Raw genomic sequence first — 23,510 nt, forward strand, 5'->3', positions numbered from 1 at the left:
GACCAATTTTAGTAACAGTAACAAGCTAAGACACCATTAATTAGGAAGCACTTGTTTGAAGACATTAGGACCCTATTATCATCTTGTTTGAGGACATTGGGACTTTATTATTGCTGACAATGTTTAGTGTGTTATACTACTGGTCCAAAAAAGCTAGGAGAAATTAAAAATGCATACCAAACAAAAGTTAGTCTCAAGAGGATGTTGATATAATACAAGCCTATCTGTTTAAATATAGCCTCGCGTCTATTCACTCTGAATTTTGTCTGGATTCTGGTTCCGGTCTAGGGAGCGGATGCGGTATTCACCAAATTCACCAAACTAAAAGTGTTCACCATAGTAAAACTTTAAATTCTGGTGCACCATCGATTTGGGGTGATGAGGGGTGTAAGAAAATCGATTAACTTAATGGCTTGGGGCTTTTCTTGTAAATTATATTCTTTAAATTAAAAGTTTCACCGCATTTTTATTAGCTTGGTGCTTTTATTTTTACGGAAAGGCACATCCATCGAATTCCGGATCCTGTCTCACTCGCCCTGGTTCCGTTTCCTTACCAAAACGGCCACTAACGGCCTCAGACTAGTTTAGATACAAAATAAATGAATGAAATAAAGACAACATTTAATATTGTTCAATTTGTTCATCACTTTGGACAAAAGTGTCTGCAAAATTGTTAATTGTTATGTAAATGTACCTGATAAATGCATTGAATTTTCAGTACTATAATATATTTTTGTAGTCCTATATTTATTTAGTTTAATGATGTTATTTCTAGCCTCTGTATTTCCAGACCAGACTCAAGAAAAACTTTCTGCGGTATTTTTTCAGTTTGAACACATTTGGGTCAGTGTGAACCTCATTGTTTCCAGGTCGTGAATATTAATTATCAGAACAATAGAGAGCATTAGGACCCTGAGGCAGGGAGAGCCTCCCCCTCTCTGATTATCCACTGATTTGACAGCTTGAGCGCCCGACCAGTCAGAGGAAGGATGTGAGGTGGAGAAGGAGGCGGCTTGCGGTGTTTGGTGCGGTGTGCCGAAGTTTTGTAAAATTGCTTGGTTGTTTGAAAGCCAGCCGGCGGCAGGTCCACTGCAATGTCTGTCAATGTCAGCTGCTCTTTATTCGACACGGTCTCAACCGGATAATCCCGAGCTGGCGTTTGGATTATTGCTCCTGCTGTGTTGTTGTAGGTAGACAAATCAATTCATCGGATCAGTCAGGAGGACGGGATTCATTTGCTGTGGACTTCAAGATTATTCCTCGGCTTGTTTCTCGTTTTTAAGAGCTGGGTTCTGGCGTATTGGACTTGTCACCAGCAACCGGTGCAGCCAGTAGTCCCACACAGTGGACTGGAAGTGTTGGCTGGAGACGCACACGTGCGGACGCATTGATTTTTCCAGCACTCTGGATAAAAAGTTGCTTTGCTCTGTTTGGGATTTTGTTTAAAAGAGGAAGATAAACAGCCAGACAACATGTCGCTGAGCAGAAGTATTGAATTTGAGCACTTTGAGGAACGAGAGAAGCCGCACCGGACACCGAGGACCAACTCGGTCTCCGGGTCCCAGTCAGGCTCCAGAGGCAACGGTCTGGTCCCCAGCCCTGCTCACAGTGCGCACTGTAGTTTCTACCGCACACGCACCCTCCAGTCCCTCACATCTGAGAAGAAAGCCAGAAAAGTGCGGTTTTATCGCAATGGAGACAGATACTTTAAAGGTTTGGTGTATGCAGTGTCCAACGACCGCTTCAGGTCTCTGGATGCTCTGCTCATGGAGCTCACAAGGTCCCTGTCGGACAATGTCAACCTTCCTCAAGGAGTCCGGACGTTATACGCACTGGATGGAGGCAGGAGGATCACCAGTCTGGATGAGTTAGTAGAGGGTAAGGGTGATCATGGATGTAATAACCACCTCAAATAGGCCCAGTACTTGATGGTATTGATGATAGATAAAATGCATTGATTCAGACATGCAATTGATTTGCTAAAAGCTGTGTCCTGCCTGGAGTATTGGCTAAATGCCCAATGCAAATACACACAGCTATAACCTCAGGCAAGTTATGCTAGAAGTTTAAAAGGTCACCCAGAACATATTCACATTTATTTTTCATTTTATGTATGTTGCCAATCAGGAAAGTTTTCTCTGCCAAGAAGATCAGTGTTCCTTTGTGCAGACATCTACTGTACTTATATCAATGTATCTCTGGAGCACATTACAGTATAATAGATGCAGTGCAGAGCCTCCTTTGCATCATTGACATAACTGTTCTGACATGTTTGACCCAGTGTCGTGCACACAGGCAGGCAGACCCCTCCTCAGTGCAGCTTTGGGTCTGCACAGGCTGCTGCTAATGTGCATCAGTGTCCATTGATCTCAGCTAGATGCTCTCAGTCTCTCCCCTCTTTAGTATGTGTTTGTGAGCTGAGTTTGTGTGTTGAAAGTGCCTTGTTAAGTGCAATGATTGTGTGTGTCATCGTAGCATCTATTGGCTGTTAAAAGTCTTTTAAATTGATCTCACCCTCAGGGCTTGAAAGATGGAAGTTTCCCTCCCCCATCCAGTATCTGTTCTTTGCTTATAGTATAGGAATGAAGTAATGGCATGAATGTGTCCAGTAGTCACAGCTGTATGATCATTTCTGTGAGGAGCTAGATGACTGACAGGAGTTACAACAACAACCATCAACTGTGGTATTACCTATGGTATTGTTTTTAAAAAAGTTTTAAAACTGTCAAAGGCAGTTGCACACTGCAGACACAACTGGAACACAGTCTTCTCCTACCCTTTTGCTTTCCTGCAGTGTTATTCCAACTGTTATTCACCCCGCAGAGACAGTGACCTCTCAGTAATAAGTTAATCTTCATGTTTCAGCCTTGGTGTGTGTCTGTCTGCACTGTGACCTGCCCGCAATCCTCTTTTAACACAGGGGGTTACGGCTCTGCCACTCACACTCAGGATCCACTGACCTCTTACTGCAGTCATTATTCTCGTATACTGGTCTATTTTCATCTCACATCCTGCTAAAACTTTAGACTCTGTGCTACGCTCATTTCCTCTGCCCCATCCCCTGAGTGACTGGGGAAGATTTAGGCCAGCGCCTGATCTGAATTTTGTAGCATCACTAGTTTGGCAATGCTGAGTTGTTTGGTGCATTGGATCAGATACGGAGCATTCTGCCACCGCACTTCATTTTTCAGGACATTGTTGCTTAGTAAAAGATCCTGGGCATAGATTACTTGTTGAGTAGTTACTACTGATGTTTCAGCAACTCCTTTTGTCAGTGATTTTTTTTTTAAGGGTCAGATCACAAAAAGATTCATTTTTACCCTCTAGCTTTGTCTGGCAATGCAGATTTTTTTTTTTTTTTTAAATCTAAGTTTCCAAGATGCCTGCAGCTGATTTAAGGTATACTGTGCAGAACTCAAACAGAAGCAATCCCTCTCAATCATCACTCATGACCACCTAGAGGTGTATGGCGGTGTATCTATCTGTAGAGACTTTGCCCTCTGCCTGTATTTTCTTGTTTTCTTCCCTTTTTTGCTGTGTTTGGGACATTTATGGGCACATGTAGTGACCTGGCACCAGACCATAAACTGCACACATCCAAGAGGAAGCTACAAAAATTGCGGACAAGGAACTGAAAACAAGAAAGCAAATATAGTGAATCTGGGGTTAGCTTTACTTCCTCTGGTGATACTGTTAACAAACAGTTACTGAAAATTCTGTGGTGTTCACATCAACATCCAAGTCATGAGAAACTCTGACTTTACTGAAATCTTCAATATATCCAACTTGGCACATAATAACATGAAATTACTTTAAACCAAACAAAGCTGTCTCACATCATTAGCCAGTTCATCATTCAAGGTGAAACCAGATTTAATGTATATAGTGTTGTTGTCAGTGCACAATATTAACCTTCACACTGCCAGTTCTTCTTTCACACAACAGTCTTCAGTTGTCTAATGACTCATGCAAGTCATAAACATTGGAATTTTTCCTACCTCTACCATCCATCCCACATGACATGAACACAGCATGAAATGTGCTGGTTCTCCTCAAGGACCCCAGTACTGTAGGGGTGTCTGCAGAGGAAGATGGGGAAGTTGGTAGATTTTCCTTTGTGGTACTTAAAGCATTGAGAAATTCCCTTAAAACAATTAGGAAGAATGTCTTTTTCTAGTTGCTTTGGAGAATGCATCATTTCGACCATTGCTGCTAATTTCTTTTATGCTTTTTATCCTAATTCAATTTAATTACATTTTATTGTGGTAGTGAACTCCCAAAGGCAGATATTAAAAAACTTCATTAGCCAAACTATCTGCATGGTTTGATAACATGAGGGTGAAGTGGGAAAGTGTTTTTGTGATTTGGAAAAACTCAGACATCAGATGCACTGCAGGTGGGCCGAGCACCAGTGTCTTGTCCCTGTTTACTCACCCATCTAATGGTCAGAGAGAGGGAACATTACTGCACAGCTCAGCAGTCTGCCGCCCATTGATTGAGGCCTGCTGGGGCTCTTTTGTGTGGAAACCCAATCAGCACCACTCACATGTGTGCCCCTTATGGCTGGATGGGATTACTGAGCCAACCAGTCAACTTGTAGGGTTTTTCCATGGTAGGAAAGATAGCACTGAGCCATGCTGTGAATGGCGCTGGCACGGCTGTAGCGTTGCGCTGAATAGGTCCATCTGCGGTTGATTACACATGTTTTTATTGAAGAACAGCACTACTAATGAAGCTGTGCTAACTTGGTGACAAACACATTGCATTTCCTATAACATCTTGTTAAATATAATCATCCTGGTTCAGTTCGCCAATGGAAAACTTGTCATGTAAGGTTCAGTTTACATCAGCAGTAACTTAAAACAGCTTCAACAGGACTTAAAGCATCGATAAACTATAAAACAGACTGATATCTACCCAGGTCCATTGAACAAGAAACCTATTGAACTGCTGTGCTAGTGGAAAACCACACAGAGAGGTAGCAGATACTCAACTGGGTTTCGAAAGAGCTTTGTAGTTTACTCTGTGGTTATGTGAGGGTACATAACAAGCTGACATAGGGATTCTAGTTGGGACAATAGCAAGTGTGCAAGCCAAGGGGTTTATTAGCACCAGCTGGTAAAATTAGGGTTAAAGTGGATGAATATATGAAGGAAGAAAAACATTAGAAATGTTGTGTAATTTATAGCTTTGGTAAATCCAAGAACTTATCCTAAAGAGGGTAAACTACTAAGTGACCTACCCAGAGAAAAGATTAAAGTGTCTCTTTAAAATTGAAAAAAAAACCCAAACAAGTCATGTGAGATCCATAATGTTTTTCTCGCTTATTGACTAGACTGCTGCTCTAACATTGTGCTCAGTGCTGCTCATAGCCAGAAGCTACATTGCTGTAGCCTTTGTTCCTATATCAGCAGTATTGTGATAAAGCCTCCAGGGCTAGCTGACAGTTTTCTGATGTACAGGTTTTATTAAGAGAACGAAATGATATGCATCACAAAATATACATCTAAACCCCACACCCTAGCCCGTACAACTCATCATCACCACAAACACAATTGGCTTTAGTTCTCAATACAAATATGCTTCATCATAAACACTTGACATAGATATTTAAAACAAGACAAAAGTCAACAAATTAGACATTGCAAAGTCAGTAAGTATTAAGCAAATACATGCATAGACTAAGACAGTAACCATGAAAATTCAACCTCCCACATAGTGTTGTCTATGTCAAGAGCTCTCCAAAAAGGTTTAGTATTTTCCATCCAATAGTCCATCCATCCAATAGTCCATCCATTCTCATTTGCTTATCTGGGGCCAGGTCGTTGGGACAGCAGGTCAAGCAAAGCACCCCAGGCATCCCTTTCCCCATCAGAACTTTCCAGCTCCTCTTGGGGGACCCCAAGGTGTTCCCAGGCCAGATGACATATGTAATCCCTCCAGTGTGTCCTGGGTCTACCCGGGTCCTCCTACCAGTGGGTTTAGTATTTTCCCTAGTATTTTCCCTAGTTTCTAGCGTTCATAGGCATTTTATATTCTGAATGCTGCCACCCTTGCCAACACTGCAGCCCTTTCTTGGACTGAAGGCACCCCCTCAGTATTTCATCCTTCCAGAAGAATTTGTTTGCTTGTCACAATACTAGTTTATAATGTGTTTGTCTCTACCCATCAAGACTGATCCATCACCTTAAACAAATAATCTGGGGCAGGGTTAGCTGGCAATTGAGCTTGTGGGGCTGAATTAAAACCATCTTCTATAATAAAAATACCCAAAATAAAAGGAATTCGATTTTTCATTGTCTTTATAAAATCCCTGTTTTTATGTAATTGTTCTAGTCTTGTGAATGACCAAGATTTGTAGTCGTTGCTTGAAGAATTTCAGTTTTAAACTTAATAAATTCAGTTTTAGAAGTATTTATAAATATCTAATTTATTGCTGCTTGTGGGGTATGACTCCAGGCCAACACAGAGCTGCATCATGAATGAATTTTGGATAGACAGACAGTCTTCTGTGTCTTGGTAGTGCTTGGCCAGTACATTTTATAGTCACTCAGAGATCACTAAATACTGGGTTTAAAAGAGGTTTCTTGGATAGAATAACAATCAGCACAATTTCTTGGTAGAAACTCTGCTTAGCAACAGATTAAGACATCAAACATTTCAAATTACCCCGTCTAAGATGTGGCCTAATGTTATGTCTACCAAGGGAAACCAACAGTGTGCTGCCCATGCTGGTCCAATTGCTTTTACTACAGTGGTGAATATTATGTCAGGCCATGCATGCTGAGATTAGAATTGGATCATGGGGTCACTTCATTGTCTTGGTGATGAGGAGTTTTATATTGCCCTAATATTAACACTGTTTTATGAGTTTCATTTACTGCCATCGCTTGGGTTTTGGACTGGTAACAGCAGTGTGACCATTGCAGTCAAAGCTGCTGGACTGGTTAGTGAGCTCTGTGGAGGCTGACCTCATCTGTCGTCCACATGAGGAAAGCAGCCAGTGGCGGCTGGTTGGGGCTCCCCTCACATCACCGAGGGATGTTGCACCTGGGATCCCTGCACCTCGGGGAATAGTCTTGTCACCAGTCCCCATCTGAGAGCGTTTCACTATTCTGTCATTGTCCCTCAGATGAGTGACAGCCCCAGTTATATTTTGTTTTAGTGTTCAGCCGTAGCGCAGTCCCCCCAGCTGTGGCCTAGGCTTTTAATTAGCCTTTGGTTAATTGCAGGCTTAATAAAACCAGGTATCGTGGGACGCACTGTCTCATATGGCCTTCTTTCACTGCAGTGCGATTGGTTTGTCTTGACACACATCAGATAACTAACATCTCATAGACTGGATACTGTTTGTAAAAATAAGTATTTACCAAAAGATACTGAAACTTTACACAGTGTCATAAACAGAGGCCTTTTCAAGTTGTAAACAAATGCATATCTGAGGTAAACCAGTGTGTGTTTTTGCTCCCTGTCCAGCCTCAATGCCATGCAGTTCTACTAATGACCCAGAGATGCAGAGTTACAGGCATGACAGGCATTTTAACAAGCCACACATTTTTTATTTTTTCAGTTTGCTTGTGCTTTTCTTCTCTTTGACAGCTTTAATGAGACACTCAGTGATCTGTTTCCTCCAGCCCTGTAAATACCTTCACTGAAAGACAGGGGATATTTGCTTTCACAGAATTTCCTTATGGCACAAGTTGATCCTGAGAAACAGCTATGTATTCGTGGACACTTGAATACTTTAGTGATGAATGTAGCACGAGCAGAAAGTAACTGTCACGTTCTCCCTCTTACTCAGAGTGGAACAGACCAGTACCAAGTTTCTCATCCAACACTCAGCCTTCAAAACAATCACCAGACATTCTTGCCGTGGTTTTCGTGTATCAGCCAAGCCCCTGTACTTGTCACATGACTTTGTTCTTAAGGGGAAACATTTGCGTGTTAACTGTTGGAATGGAATGCTGGTAGATAAAACAAAATGCTTTGCTTTGGAGGACGGCCAGCGCAGCAGCTCAACAGCTGAAAAGGGAGAGAGGACAGTGTTACACAGGCCCGGCCTCTCAATGTGCCTTTTTGTTTCAGCTGAGGAATGTTAACTCTTCGTTGTTCCACTCAGTCGTCTAATGTCAGGTTGACGCAGAATTTCATGGTACATACCATACATGTGCAACTTGTTCTCACTCCCAACTTGTCAAATACAGCAGTTTGGTCAGTGACGCAACATTTCAAACTTGGGCTGACTGAATGCTTCGAAGCTTGATCAGAGACTTGACACTGGATGACATCAACATACGTAATTACTCAGCAATCATCACTGTGTATCTGTACATAACAAAAATTACCAAAGAAATTAAGAAATTGATAATTTAACAACTTAAATATTTGATTTATAGTTATGTTATCATAATAATTTTGTAAAAGGTGCTGTTAACTATTTTACAGAAGAACATGACTGAGATGAGTTTGCCTTTTTCAAAGGCATATATCGCAAATAGCACTGTTTTTAACTTAATATGAGTTTTTCTTTGAACACAGTTATATTTTCAAGGTGGCAATCACTCATAAGGGCCCATTCACCATCCAACACATTGTTGGAAGGCCCACTCTCTCTATGGGCCCCCAACTTTACAGGCACCAGTGCAACCGCACTGTCTACACTGTCTGTATTTACGCCCCTGGTGCCAGATATCCCAAAGGAAACAGGCACAGCACAAATCTACAATGAACACGGCAAATCACCTGAAAACTTTGTTATTCTTTTTAGCCTGCAAAAAAGTGCATGCTAACAAAGTGGCTATTGTTGTGTTATTTTAGGTGCGCTAATCTAGGTACTCTTGTAGCGTCAGTTCTGAAAATGCCAGTTTCCATGTTGATTTCCCGCTCGTTCCATGAAAACTTTATTATTGTCCTTTTCTTGCCTGCATATACCTGCACGCTAAGACAGTGGCTATTGTTGTGTTATTTTAGGTGCCCTTTTTAAAACATGATGCTTTAGGTACCCTTCTAGCGTCAGTTTTATTTATTTTAATTTTTTTTAATGTGTCAATTTCTGCTCATTCCATGTTACTTTCTTTCAGAATAAACTTCCGTCTTTACAAAAAATGTAGGTTTTGCCACCAAAACTACTTTAGGTTTGGGCAACAAAACTACTTGGGTGGGTTCAGAAAAAAGATTACACCTGTCTCCTGGATAAAAGTCCAGTGTGTGTTTGACCCATCCACCACTTCTCCTGCCCTACTTAGACTTTCCTGCTCTTTCAACTATGTTATTGCTCCGAGAGGTGTTACATTGGAGTTAGTTGAAAGCCTGGGGCATCTTGTACCGACGCTGTAAGGTGCCTTGTGCATCAGTAAACCAAGGGCCAATGACAGGGTTGCCGTATTTGACATCCTTGAAATGAGACGGGGTTGACGTGCGGTGGATTCTGATGTATTGCATTATGATTTTTTTCTTTCTTTTTTCTTACAATATTATATACAGTACATTTTGATCAAATAGTTGGCAAGAGATCAATCTAGCAACTTTTTTCTTTCCCAGGTGAGAGTTACGTGTGTGCCTCGAATGAACCCTTCCGGCGTGTGGACTACACCAAAAACGTCAACCCCAACTGGTCTGTGGGCTGCAAGACCGGCACATCACGCTCCCTCTCCTCTCTCATCCCGCTGAAGAGTGAGCTGCAGCGTGAGTCCAAGGACTTCATCAAACCCAAACTAGTCACAGTCATCCGCAGCGGTGTCAAACCCCGCAAGGCAGTACGTATACTGCTCAACAAGAAGACGGCGCACTCCTTTGAGCAAGTGCTCACTGACATCACAGATGCAATCAAGTTGGACTCTGGAGCTGTGAGGAGGCTGTACACTTTGGAGGGCAAGCAGGTGAGTCTGTTGTGATGCATGCTTGTGTAAGTTTAAATGACAAGATGGTAACTGCTGTTCTGGTAATCACCAAACAAACTCATGCAAAACAGCAAGTGAAACAAAACTGATATCCAAATTATATAACATGGCAGTTGAAGGCAGTTGAGTGCATTGTTTTCAGTGAGATGAGATTGGATAATGTGCATATGAAAACCAGATGGAACTGCTCGGCTGAGCTTTTCAGCCAGAGGTTTTATCTCCAAAAAGCGCTGTGATTTATAGGCTTCAGCTGTGTCAGCAGTCTAGGTAATTACACCCCATTTAATCATCCATACATAATTACATGCCACGATTATTTCAACAAGGCACTAATGAATACACTTAAGGGTTCAGGCCTTTTGCCATATCCATCAGTATAGTTTCCTCCCTACCTCATCCACCCCTGTTAAGCCATTTGAGACTGTTTTTGCTATAATCCTATCCATCTGGGACACATATATAGTAATATTTCCATCTGAAATTCTCGCTGAGGGTCCCTGGTGTTATGAGATGAGGTGAGCTCAAACACATGGTGCCCCTAATCAAAAAGATTTATATGACGGTGTCTCATCTGGGAGAGTCTTAGATCATACTTATTAATTGTATTGTTCTAACTCTCATCTTGTAGAAATATTTAAGTTTAAGTGATTTAAAGTAAGCAACAAAACAATAGGGTCAAAATAAACTAGTAATAAAGACACAGGATTAGAAAGAATGGGATTAAAAAACATCTCAAACTGGGAGTCTATAAAAAATAATGTTCACAAAGGGATTTTTTTGAATGTAAAAGCTTGGCCACCTTACATCTTAAACCTTTGGGAGGGTTTCAGGGCTTGTGTGAGACTGTGAAATACAGTTAAGATGTCCACATCATATCTTTGGGTCAGACAGAATTATACTCTAAAAACTTTAAAGATACTCTAAATGTATAAGTGCAGAGATTTTCCCCAGTCTCAGAAGCTAAACAAAGACCTTAAACAGACCCCAGGCTGATGACTAAAGGTGTTTAAGGTTACATAAATGCCTGGGAAGTACACTGAATACAAATGTGAATGACTTTGTCTAGACCAGTGAGTAATACAATTGTTTGAGTCTGTTGTTCAAATTGAAGATAAACCCTGTATGACTCAAAGTCAAAATATGCTCCCATATTTCAGGCAGCTGGTCTCAGATTCAATGATTTGTTTTAGTTTAGATGCAGCTAACTGTGACGCTCTCAACAACACTGAAATGTTATTTGAAACTATTCATGTCATTGGACTCGTGTGTGTTTTGGGTACTTTGGATGCTCCACACACAGCTGTAATAACTCAAATAATGTCGTGTTTATTCATAAAATCAAGAAAAGATGTTGGCAGAGTGAATGCTTGTTGTATAAAAGCTAAAATATTGTTACATATTCAAAGGATTGACCTGCTGTTTTGTTGTTGTTGTTTTTTTAAATCAATGATTCCACAGACAGGGAGCTGTTGATCACCGAAAAATACTCTCTTTATTATTGATAATCACAACTGGGCTTTAGGGTAAGAGTAATATTAGCTTAAAGCCACTGACTCTCCAGGGTAATCAGGGCTGCTGCTGGCCATTTGGGTGCCATTTGGGTTCTGCATTGATGCTGATGATAGTGAGACCACATTGGCATTCCTGTCCCATTGCTGAATGCAGGTAGGGCTGCACAATATGCAAAAGACACATAATCAGTGAATAATTATGCGATTTCTCTGACAGATATTGGGATTTTGATATGTGTTGGGATTTTAGTAGGAACGGTCATTTTTGCATTTCATTTTTAAAAAATAAAATTTTAAATGATGATGATGTGATTTTTGTTGGGGTCTGTACCAAAAAAGCATGTTCTCTTATGTCTGGAATATGATTTGCTGGGTGGGACATTTGTGTAACACCACAGTGCGTCATTAGTGATGTTATGTTGTGATGCATTTTACCTTTGTCAAAAAAAAATTCAGCCCCTGTGATTTGAAAATTGTACTCACCGAATTGAAATTTCGATAATATTTCTATTAATTGTGCAGCCCTACATGCAGATATGTTTTAATAAGCTTAAGTTTCCAAAAACTTTACTCAGCAGAGGCAACTGACTGCATTGATAAATGTAATAGTAACCTAAAAGCACAGGCGAGCCCTGCCGCTTCGTTATGTGTGCTGAACCAGTGACGAACACAGCTTGAATCGCATTGTGTGTGAAGGGGCTTTAACTGGAAAAGTGAAGGATGATTATAATTGATGACTATCATATTCAGCTGTTTTGGTGTCCTATGCACAGCACGTGATGCCCTAACCTGTAGCTGCGGCACTGTGGGTAGCAATGAAGTTTGTCATGAGGCTGTAACTACAAGATGTGAGAAAGAACAATCTTCTGTCTGAGTGTCCCAAAGCTGACAATGAAACCAGCTGATGTTTGCTTGCTGTGAGCCAAATCTTTATCTGCCGGTCAGTCCAGACAAATGACTCATGACAACCGAGATACTTTTCACCTCTGACAGGGCCAGGGTCTTTCTGTCAAGCCAGCACTGTACAGGAACACAGTTTCTAAGGACTTTTTAGGGTCATGCAATAGTATGCAGTATATCGTCTACACACTTACCATGACATCACAGGTTGGGGTGTGGCCAAATGAGTAGCATGCTTTAGTGTTTGAACCCATAGAAAGCAGTGCATCCTCAGTTTGTTGGTCTGTGTGATTGAGTGCTGATGACCTTTCCTCTGTTCTGTGCATTTCCATCAAGGATTTAGTTCTCATCTTTGTTTACAGTAAATAGCGCTGGGTGGGGAGACACCTAAGATGGTAAATAATGTTAGGCATTGATATGTTCAAAAGCATGGTACTAAAATAAAATGTCCCCTAATAAATGCATCGTGCGCAGCTGCAAACATTACTGCTTCTTGTAAGATTCTCCAGTGTGATTAATTCAGTTCCATATCTGTCACATAAAACCCTTGATCTGTCTCTATTTTCATCACTTGGTGAATTCCAAGTAGATCAGCCATGCAGACCAGCTGTTCTTTTTAGGCATCTCACGCCCAGTGTTGCTATGAGGAATGTTGCACTGGACTTTATGGGGTGCATTAAGTACAGTAGCTTTGGCACTTATATTTGTGATGTCCGCTATGTCTTACAACCTATTGAGTTGAACGTAGTTGATAATTTGACTAATTGTGTGAAATGAGAACAGGCTGGCACATTATAAGCCAGATCGAGAGGGAGCACACATTGTTTTCCCAGCCAGGCAGCTACAGTCTGCAGACTGTGGCAGTTTGTTGAAGGTTGTAAGGTTTTGGAATTTATGTTGTTGTGTTTTTTAGCGGTGAGGCCAAAACTGAGAGCGTGGGATCTGTTACAGCTGAGTGTCCTTCAGTGGAGTTTTACTGTAAACCTTCTCATTCACACACTCATTCAACTCAGCTTGGGTTGATGTTTTATTATTTATTCCGAAAACACTGTATTGTTATCATGTCAAAATAACAAAAGCTCTCTGGTGATCACTCAGCTACCACTACACTACTGAGAGGAGTGGATGAGGAGAGAAAGAACATTAAAAGAAGAGGCTTGTCTAGGGCACGAAATGTGCCAGGGCCGCCACTGCATCAGCAAGCGCAACTCATTTAAGAAAAATCCCAAACCACACATCAGGTAAACCTAATGTTTTAACCTAAGTTAGAACAGTTAAAGAACCTAATGTTCTGTTACTGGATTGAAAATGGATACCAGCCAGTTCAACCACCAACATAACACCAACACCTATGGTACAGTGAATTCAGTAAGTGATATCTTTGTTGCTATTTGTATTTTTAATCATAAATCAGTCAATGTACTATACAGATGACACATTACATCTGTCATGCTGACAAGTGTGTCATTTAGCTTCCTTAGATATTCACCACAGAGGATTTAATCATAAGCACATCGGCCATTCGTTACAGCAGTCTTTTCTTTTTTGAAGCTTCCTTTGATAGATGATTCCTTCCTCTGCTGGAGCAGAGATCCACCCATCCATCACTGTAAAGTTCTCCAACATCTGATGAATGCTAAAGGAGAGTAGAGCTTCGTATTAAAATGGGCTGTGTCTTACATGGTGTCAGCAAATATTCAAGTCGTCACTGAAGTCTTTTCAGTCTTTTGGATGAAACTCAACAGTTCCCATTTTAATAATCAATAGTGGAGGTTAATGCTTATTTGTATGACAGTTTATCAGCTAATTGTCAGTAAATATGATAAGGCATGGCCAGTTAAAGCCATTAAATCGATACAGAGAACACAACAGATGCAGCCATCCTCGTGTGGTGCATCATTGTAGGGTCAAAAATCATGTCAGAGCAAGCCTCTAACAATCACTTCTGTTGTTTCTGTATATTTAGGAAGCCACAGTCAGACAAGGAAAGCATTGTTTTAAATGGTTCAAACATTAAGCTTCACTTGTATTGACATTTTTTCCCAGTAATATCCTGTGCTTAAATGGTGTCTTTATGGACACTGCCGGTATAATTTGGTTAGACTGCGTTTGAGAAATCAAATTATGATCTACTTATTCGGCTCTGTCATTTGACCTGAACCAGGTTTGCTGACTAAATCCGAAACAGACTCTCTTCAGAGCAACATGTCAGTATATTTAACTTCTACAAGTACTTGATTAAACTCTGTTGTATAACCTTCACTCGAAAGTTACACTCACCCTTACGAATGCTAAGTCAGTTTGGAGCAACAGCCCTATACCAGCTGCCATTGGAAAGACAGCGAGTGTGTTCTTGCCATAATGTCTGAATCACTACTTAAAAGGACTGTTTGCTTTAGCCTCGTCTTACTCCCCTGGCTTCAACAGGAGTGTGTCAGAATTGAATTAAGAGTGTAATTTAGTGGTTTAACCCATTAAGCCTGTAACCTGATCCTGAGTCCAGAGCTGGACACCTGACAATATCCTGTCCATTATAATCAAAGTCTATTCAGTTTGAATGTCAGCGTCAGTAGGTGCTTTCTTTAACCTGGGCTGATGTTTTCCCAATGCAAAACTAATGGTTATATGTGACTGCATAATCTTTATTTCTAAATAGAGCCTACTAGAGAATCGAATGGGAACGCATTAGCTTTAATCTTGGGACTTTTTTCCCCTGTCCTCTGCCCCCCTCTGCGTGAAGAGGAGGTAACACTCTCCCAGACCAAACATGTCTCAATAATCTGACAGCTTGACTTGTTGGGAGTCTCTCTCTACCCTGATAAGCCTCTTTCCACATCCTGGGTGGTGCCATACTGATGGCCAGAGGACGTTTCCCACATCAATGTTAGCCTGTCAACATCATGTGTCTTCAAAGCATCAACTTTTCACGAGTGAAGAAAAACTGTCCTGTTTCAGCTTCATGACAGTGTATTTCCTGACAGTGTGATTGGTATTTATTGTGGTTGATTTGATTATATAATTGATGCATAAATCGTTTGCCTGGTCCAAAAAGATGTACAAGCCACCAGGAACCAGAGCAGCGACATAAATTACAAATAACACTAAGCAAATAAACCATCCCGATGTTCTTTCCAAGCTTTGGAAACAAAGCAGGCATCTTATAAACATTAAAATTAAACAAGCATTCCAGTCTGTCATTGTTAGTGCACCAAAACATTTCTGGGCTCTGAACAGACATTTCATAAATTTTGATATTTATAACTCATCATAATAAAGAAAATGCAGCAGAAAAAGTGATTTATTTTCAGCTTCTCCTAATTTGCATCATTCACACATTTAAATGATTCATTCAGCTTGACAATTACATGTTTCCACTACGTTCCATAGGATTCACTTAACAGGAACAACGTGCACCCTGACCTAAAATGTGTGTTCTTATACATCGAACAGAGAAGTGTTTGTGTAAATTAACAGATACCTTTGCTGTACTGAAGAAAAGCTAATGTCACTTCCTATTAAACCAACACAGACATGTTGTGAAGCTTGTTTGCCTTCAAACCCCCAAGCCAGGCCAAAAGATTGATATCACATTCTGCAAGTCCAGGGTATAATGAGCATACAGTTTGCAAGACTGGACATGAGGCAGAGGCTTCATCAAAAGTGAAACAAAGAAAGACCTTTGTCACATCGGTGAGGGAAAGAGGCAGATACTGTGCATAATTCTGCTCAGATGAGCTAAGCTGTTTACGGGTCATACTGTGGACAGTTAGTGGAGTCAGTTGCAAACATCCACATGTTATTTGCACAGTTCTGAGAGATGTCACATGTCTGTTATTCATTTAGTTGCCAGTTTATAAGATACACAATGCAAAAACTAATGCAGCCTAACACAACAGTGCTGCAGTAAATTCAACCTTCATGAAGGTTATAGTTTAGTTTTTGTTGAAATTATTTTAGAGAAATGTTGATTCAAATGTGTGGTAAGTTTGGCTGTAGTTCGTGGTGCTGTTAAAATGTATTATGTTAGACTGTAAGGTGTTTTTAATGTTTTGTCCTCCCCATCATTGAGGGTAGACTGATAAACTGATGACCGAGTGGATATGGCAGCTACGTAGTTTCTGGACAATTACATACTGTATGTCAGAGATGCTTTATACTAAACATCAGGTTTGGAAATCTTTAGATCCCTCAAACAATAAAAAATACATAATATATGTTCAAACAGACCAACATTTTCAAATATTTTCAAATGTTGCCATCCCAACTTTCTTGACCCCCAGTGAAAGTAAAGAATAGCCTTACTTCTTGTTCTGTTTATCCAGATATGTTCACAAATCATCAGCTTGAAATACCATATAGTGTGTTCTGTTATCAAAGTAGTGTTACTCTTTGGTTTAAGCACCAGTGCTTTGTTTTAACAGTATATTATCCAATATATTTGCAGTTCTTTGAATGAGCATCACATGTTCAGGTACCAGTTTCTCCTCTGAAAAAGTAGGGTCCCTCACTCAGTCACTCATACACCCATAAACACACACATGCAAACACACACACACACACACACACACACACACACACACACACACACACACACACACACCAAATGCCTTCCAGCAGCAGCCTGCCATCTGCTCCTCCAAAATCAAATCACAGGTCCCAGCCACCCGGTCTGCAGGCGTTGCAGCCCCTCCCGCACACACACAGAGCATCATGCACACACAGCGTCACATACACTGAGAGGCCCCCCACTAGGGCCCTGGCCACCACCAGATAATTAGACCTATAAGCTGGAAGGGAGGGTTAAAGTGCAGCTGTCAGGTGTGTGTGTTTGTGTTTGTGTGTGTGCGTTCAGGGACGTGCACGTGTGAGTAAGCGTGCTTGCACAATGCATCTCTGTCCACTCTCCCTGCTCGATACAGAGATGCTCTTCAGACTGAATGTTAATTGTAGATGTTGGTTATCAGGGCCAGCAGAATCAGCTGCTGCTTTTGAGGGGAAGCCCTGTTTTACATCTCAAAGCTGACTGGGCAGGCAGAAAATAAGATTTCCCTGTTTTTTATTGTCTAAGCCACGCATTCATTAATTTGGGGAACAGTCAGCAGTCCAGTACTTGCTAAGTTGTCTTTTTTCCACATAGAAATCACTTAGAGATGATTCAAGGGAACTTTAGAAATAGTGACAAAGAGGAGAAAGCCCCTATGATTAAAAAAAGGAGGATGAACCCTGGCTCTTTTCTCACCCCAGCACAGCTGTCCAATCATGACTGGAGATGGGTGTGAATGTGATTGATGGTTTTGAAATGTTACAGTTACAATGGTCTGACGCAGTCTTTCCTAATCCGGCGTGAGAAAGGTGTGGGGTTTTGACTGTGTGACAAACATTTCTGACGCTGTATTCAAGCCTTAACCCCTCTGCTACAGTAGATTATCCTGTGTGCGTACTGAACACCACCAATAAGCTGCAACTGACCTGGCTACACCCTCACACATCAAGACTGCTATCAGCTCAGAGTGGTTGACTGAGAAATGTGTTGACAAAAGAAGGGAGGCAGGAAGGGCAAAAGAAGAGGGTGATTACCGGAGAGTGAGGGTTTGATTATTTCCCAATCCCCAGTGCCTGTTTTCCTCTACTTTCCTCTGCCCCCCTTCTCACCACCCGGTTATTTATCTCACTGTGCAGAGCAGCTGACAACAACTTCTGTTTGCTATAATTACATAACCAAATCTATTTTACATCCACCCTTGTTACATTATGCAAGGTTAGAAAATGTCTTTTTGGACACACTAAGAATTTAATAGAGTCAGGGACAGAATAGGATGTAATGTTGACTACTACTTCTATCCATTGTAGGCTCCATTCTAAATTAGTGAAACTGCCAGTCCTCCTGTTCATTTGAATGGTGGTAGTGTGTCTAGGCTGCAGTGGATGCCAAAAAAACGCAGCATCCTGCAGTGACGAGTTGAAACAGAATCAACTTTTGGAGAAATGCAACCTGACATTACTCAGTCATATCCAGATCTAATGACTGCTCCATCAAGAGAAAGTCTATAAAAACATAATAGAGGGCAAATCACTGACCGTTCAGTGACCTTTCTTGTTACAGCACTGCAGTTTGATAGATTTGGATCCAGTCCAGGGTTTCTCCCTGCTTTTTACCCAGCGTGGCCTTCAGCCTGTTGTGACCCTGACAATAATAACTGTCTGTCAGTGTGTGGTGCTGCTATTAAAACATCGATGTGATACATTCCATTTTTCTATTGATAAATACTCAGTGGGTGGTACGAGGGCATAATCGATTACATTTGATCTGACATTTGAGTTCATGGAAAAATAGCAACGTATTATTAATCCATTAATAATACTTATGTACTTACCTAATCTTGGGAGCCCAACATTAGTTTCCTTCGCTGTCATTTATTTCCATTGTATTTATTGTAAATTAAAGCATGTTGATGACTAAAATATAAAAAAAAAGCAGGTAGTTCTCAAAGACCTTTAAGTATTCTGACCCTTTTAAGTAGTGTGTACTTAATACACTATCATTAAAGAACCAAATGTTGTAGGTGTCGACATGTGGCCGCCTGTACAAACATTTAGCAGATTGAGTTCACATGTCACAGCTGTCAGGTCTGACTGTCTGCATAAACATAAAGTTTGAGATTGTGTTTATCTCTACTTTGAGGTTCTTTTACATAAGTATTTTAATCTCATGCCACTTTTTACTTCTCTTCTACTCCACTTCAGTTCAGAAGGAAGTGTTGTACTGTGTGCTCCACCACCATCTTATAACTTTAGTAACTAGTTATTTTACAAATTAAGATTTTGTGCACAAACCACATAAAAATATACAAGTGCAGCTGAAATGAAAATTAAATGGTAACTACTTTGATAATTGTTTAAGTAATTTTCTATGCACATACATTTGAATGAAACCTTTATTACCCCAGAAGGAGTTTGTTTGCACAATTGAGTGTAAAAGAGTATTACAACACATATAACAACATATAACATAAAAATAAGCATCATAAAAAGTCATAAAATGTCATTAAAGAAATGGTTCCAGAATCTAAAATATGGGGACTTGCTATTTTAATTCATTTAATTTAAAATGTCTGTATTGACTACTTTTAATTTTAATACCTTAATACGTTCTCTAGATTGTATTTATACCTCCACATAAGTACAATTTTCAATTCAGACCTTTAACTCGTAACAGAGTATTTTTACAGTGTGGTATAAGTATTGGTACTTTTACCTAAGGTAAGCTTAAGAAAAGTAACCACTGCCTGTACTTGTTCTAGCTGCCACAGACAATACCCAGGTTGTCCCTTCTGCCTCACTTGATTCTGCGAAGCAGTGCTATTAAAATGTCTGTCTCTTTGAGTTTTGAAGATTAACTATGTGTTTATTTTGGCCAGCATTCTTTCTGTAGTTGAACAAGAGCCTGTTGCGCTGAATATAATGATCAATGTCATATTACAGCAGATTTTCATTGGCACTGGAGAAGTAAAGGGTGTACAACATGTGCATCGGTTCACATTACTGTATTCAGAAACAGAATGTACACCATAGATCTTTGCTGTGTACTGGCTAAAAGTTCAGATAAGTTAAACATTGATTTCTTCCTCCAAAACATCTGCCTCAAAATCCTGAAATGAGCTTTCCTTTTACGATTGTGTTCCCTCAGTGATGTTATCAGGATGACAGTCAGTCTGGCCATTAACCAGGGGCTGGATACAGACCTGGAATGTTTAGACCGGCAGGCTGTAAGGGCTGAAATGCTCATCTCTCTGAAATCTATAAAGGCCTTTTGAGTCCACAGAGCAAGCTGAGGGATGAGAGAGGAAATGAAGCTCAGCTCTGATAATTGGACGGTCTGCTCGGATGTAGTGTTTACATTATGCAGTAGTTAGGTGGGTGTACTGTATCCTTGATAATAAACAGAAGACACAGTTACAGTTCGTCTTTAAATAAAAAATATACATAAACAATTTCAGTTTCTGGAAGAAATTCATGCTATTGATGTTTTATTTTTCACCTCCTTTTCTTTATTGATCTCAGTCTTGTCAGTGTTTTTGTCCAGAATTCTTAGAGGGAAGCACATAAGTGCCTCTGCATGCAGTGTTGTTGAAGTTCACTCACAGGTCTCAACACTGCAGCAGTTTATCAGAGCACAAATAATTTTACGACATGCTGTGGGTAAACAGCAGGCAGGCAGATGCAGACTACTCCCAACAAACTCAGCTTAGAAATTTACAATGTACATTTTTTGGTTCTCATTATGTGTCTGTGGATAACAGTGCAGTAAATGGAAAAATACAGATACAGACAACATTTATTATCCATAGAGACATTCACCCTGTCTCTGAGCATGCACTGTAAAACCTGAGACGTTTGTTCTCTGCTAACAAAATACACTTATATGTACTTTTGTACCTTGAAAGCACTTGTCTGTCTTTGTGTCAGTCATATAGAATTTAAAGGGGACCTATTGTGCTCATTTTCAGGTTCATACCTGCATTTACGGTTTCTAATAAAACATGTTTACATACCTTAATGTTTAAAAAAACACTTTATTTTCCTCATACGGTCTGTGCTGGAACACCTGTATTCACCCGCTGTCTGAGATGCTTCATTTTAGCGCCTGTCTCTTTAAGACCCTCTGCTGAAAAATGCCCAGTCTGCTCTAGTTGGTCAGTGTATCTGTGTCTTGCATATCTCATAGTTTCTGCAACATCATTATGGCTGGGGAATGACTGTAATAAAAGCTTCTAGCAGTGAAGGCTACATAATGTAAACGCTCGCTGGAACAGATGACCATATAAAGAAATCCGGCACACTGTGACATCATACTGTAGCCACCGCAAATAAACTGTTAGAAACAAAGTGTTCAGAATGATCTGAAGCCTGAGATTTTTGCTCACAGGGATTACTTTTACATATCTTTACCTCACTATCTGAAACTTTGGCCACATTTAACATGAACATCCTTCATTGTAAAACTATATTTAAGACACACAATACAGAAAAGCTTGATAGGCCCTCTTTAAAAGTAATTCATAAAGCATTTTAGCAATCAAAATAGCTCAAAATCTATGATTTTTTTTTTTTAGACACTGGAGGATGCCAAAGTAGCTTAAACCAAATCGCAAACTGCCTTACAAGCAGCCACCAAAACATAAATGCAGAAATAAAGCCAGCTTCATTTCCATGATTAAGTTCATTTCAGTCTGAAGGGCAATTGTCAGTATACACAGAAGCTCGCTACCCAGGACAACACATACATTAACAAACAGAAAAATCAATGAAGCCATAAACAGTATACAACTACAGGCTATTAAGTTGAGAGTAGAGGAGATAAAATAACAATTATTTTTTTACAGATTCTATTGACGTCCTGAAGGCAGCAGTAAAAGTTTGCTTGGTAAGATCTGCTTAATTTGGCTCAGTATGTTCATCAATGTGCTTATTTTGTCTTTGTTTCAAAAGAAGTCACAGAAAGTGTTATAATGTTGGTGCCTGTTAACCAACCTGTAGATATGATAGGAAGCTTGTTCATTCAGTATGATGTATTCTGTGGTGACAAGCTCAATCCTGCCCTTTATCTGAGGTTAAAAGTTCCCTAAGTGAAAGTTTTCCTCAGCAGTGTTCTGAATAGATATTAAGAATAACTCTTTGCTTGGAACATCATGTACCATAAGACGTGCTCACTGTAGTGGGAGGATAAAATACTAGAGTGAATTCAGCCTCAGAGTACGAGCAAATCTTCGATTACCAACTTGTCATAAAAATAACAGCTAGCTAGTTCACGTTGCATGGATTGGTGGGTTTTGGGGACATACACATGCGAATGAGAGGGAGGTGAATGTTGGTTAGCGTGACACTGATGCACTGTGGCATCATCTCACATGACACGCTTCTAATGACGATGGCCTCCTGGCCCCGATACTCTAAACCAGCCCCGGTCCTTACAGTACATGTGTTAGCAGGGACATGCTGCTCTGCTATCTTGTGCCAGCAGTCAAAGGGTTTACATTCATTAAGGTGTCTGAGTTCTGCCCACCCTGTTATCATATTGATGAGGATGATAGGTTGTCACTTGCAGGGCGATGAAACATGCTGGCAGTTGAAGACAGATTAGTAAAATTGTCTCCCTCTTTGACTTGCTGGGGTCGTAGCCACACAAGGGCTCCATCTGATTGTCAGGCGTGAGCTGTTTTCAGGGCCAAGTCTGGATTAAACACCCCCATTTAGGCCAGCAGCCATGAAATTTGCATGCCCACCTATTGTTCAGTGCTGTCATTAGCATACAGCACCATCTGACACCAATGCAATGATACCATGCAACCAGGAATATTCTCATCTAGGCTCAGTGATATTCCATTGTTTAATCTGGACTCATTGATGAATGAAGCCTTTACATTCCGAATTCCTAGTAGTGTTTGGTGACGTTGCAAGCAATGGATAATACTTAGTTGTGGTAGTATTATCTTACTTATTCCATAGACAGTTGTCAGTATAATGCCGTATGTAATCAAGCTCATTTAAGAAATTCTGATGTTGCATCTCTGTTGTAAATGTAACTAGAAGGGCACTCAGAGTGTGCAGACCTCCACCAAGGTCAATAGTCCAGTCTTTTATGATACGCAAATCTGCAAGTGCAATGTATGTCAGGATATTTTTCCCAAACTATTAGTTATATTAAAAAATATGGTTGTACCTGGCTGAAGCCTCAACTTCTGAGCCTCACATTTATTATGTACCTCTTAATTGGAAATATTTCACAAACCTAACATGCATTTAGGAAATCCAATAAACACTTCATTATATATATATATATCAAATGCTTCGACTGAAATAACATAAACTTGACAGCTTGTTCATAAGTACTATATCGTAGGCAGCAAGACTTGCTTGAGTTTCTTGAAGATGTTTCACCTCTCACCTCAGAACTTAAGAAGCCTCTTGGAACTCAAAGCAAGTCCAGTTGCCTACAATATAGCACTTATGATTACCATGACCTGGATGACTGAGAGTCTTCACTGAAATGTTGGAAGCAATTCAAAGTGCTTCACAAAGAACATCAAGAGCATGGAGACAAAGTGCAAGAGAAACACACTGTAAAAGGACAGCTAAATACAATTTAGAAAACATATGTTCGTAAGTAAGACATTTTACTTGAGTCAAATTTAAATTTGCA

General features: G+C 40.3%; 1 protein-coding gene across 3 annotated transcripts in view; it reads left to right on the top strand.

Moving 5' to 3' along the window:
* Positions 1–999: 999 nt before the first annotated feature.
* The window catches only part of dclk2a (doublecortin-like kinase 2a), a 70,631-nt gene continuing 48,120 nt past the window's right edge, over positions 1,000–23,510 (top strand). For all 3 annotated transcript variants that reach the window (XR_007449017.1, XM_049572343.1, XM_049572344.1), the window contains exons 1-2: positions 1,000–1,878; positions 9,541–9,878. Coding sequence is in view for 2 of the 3 variants with exons in the window: in XM_049572343.1 (XP_049428300.1) it covers positions 1,473–1,878; positions 9,541–9,878 (744 nt within the window). In the remaining variant the exon portion in view is untranslated. The remainder of the gene's footprint in view (positions 1,879–9,540; positions 9,879–23,510) is intronic.

This window comes from Epinephelus fuscoguttatus, linkage group LG3 (assembly GCF_011397635.1).
Source record: "Epinephelus fuscoguttatus linkage group LG3, E.fuscoguttatus.final_Chr_v1".
Lineage (NCBI taxonomy): Eukaryota > Metazoa > Chordata > Actinopteri > Perciformes > Serranidae > Epinephelus > Epinephelus fuscoguttatus.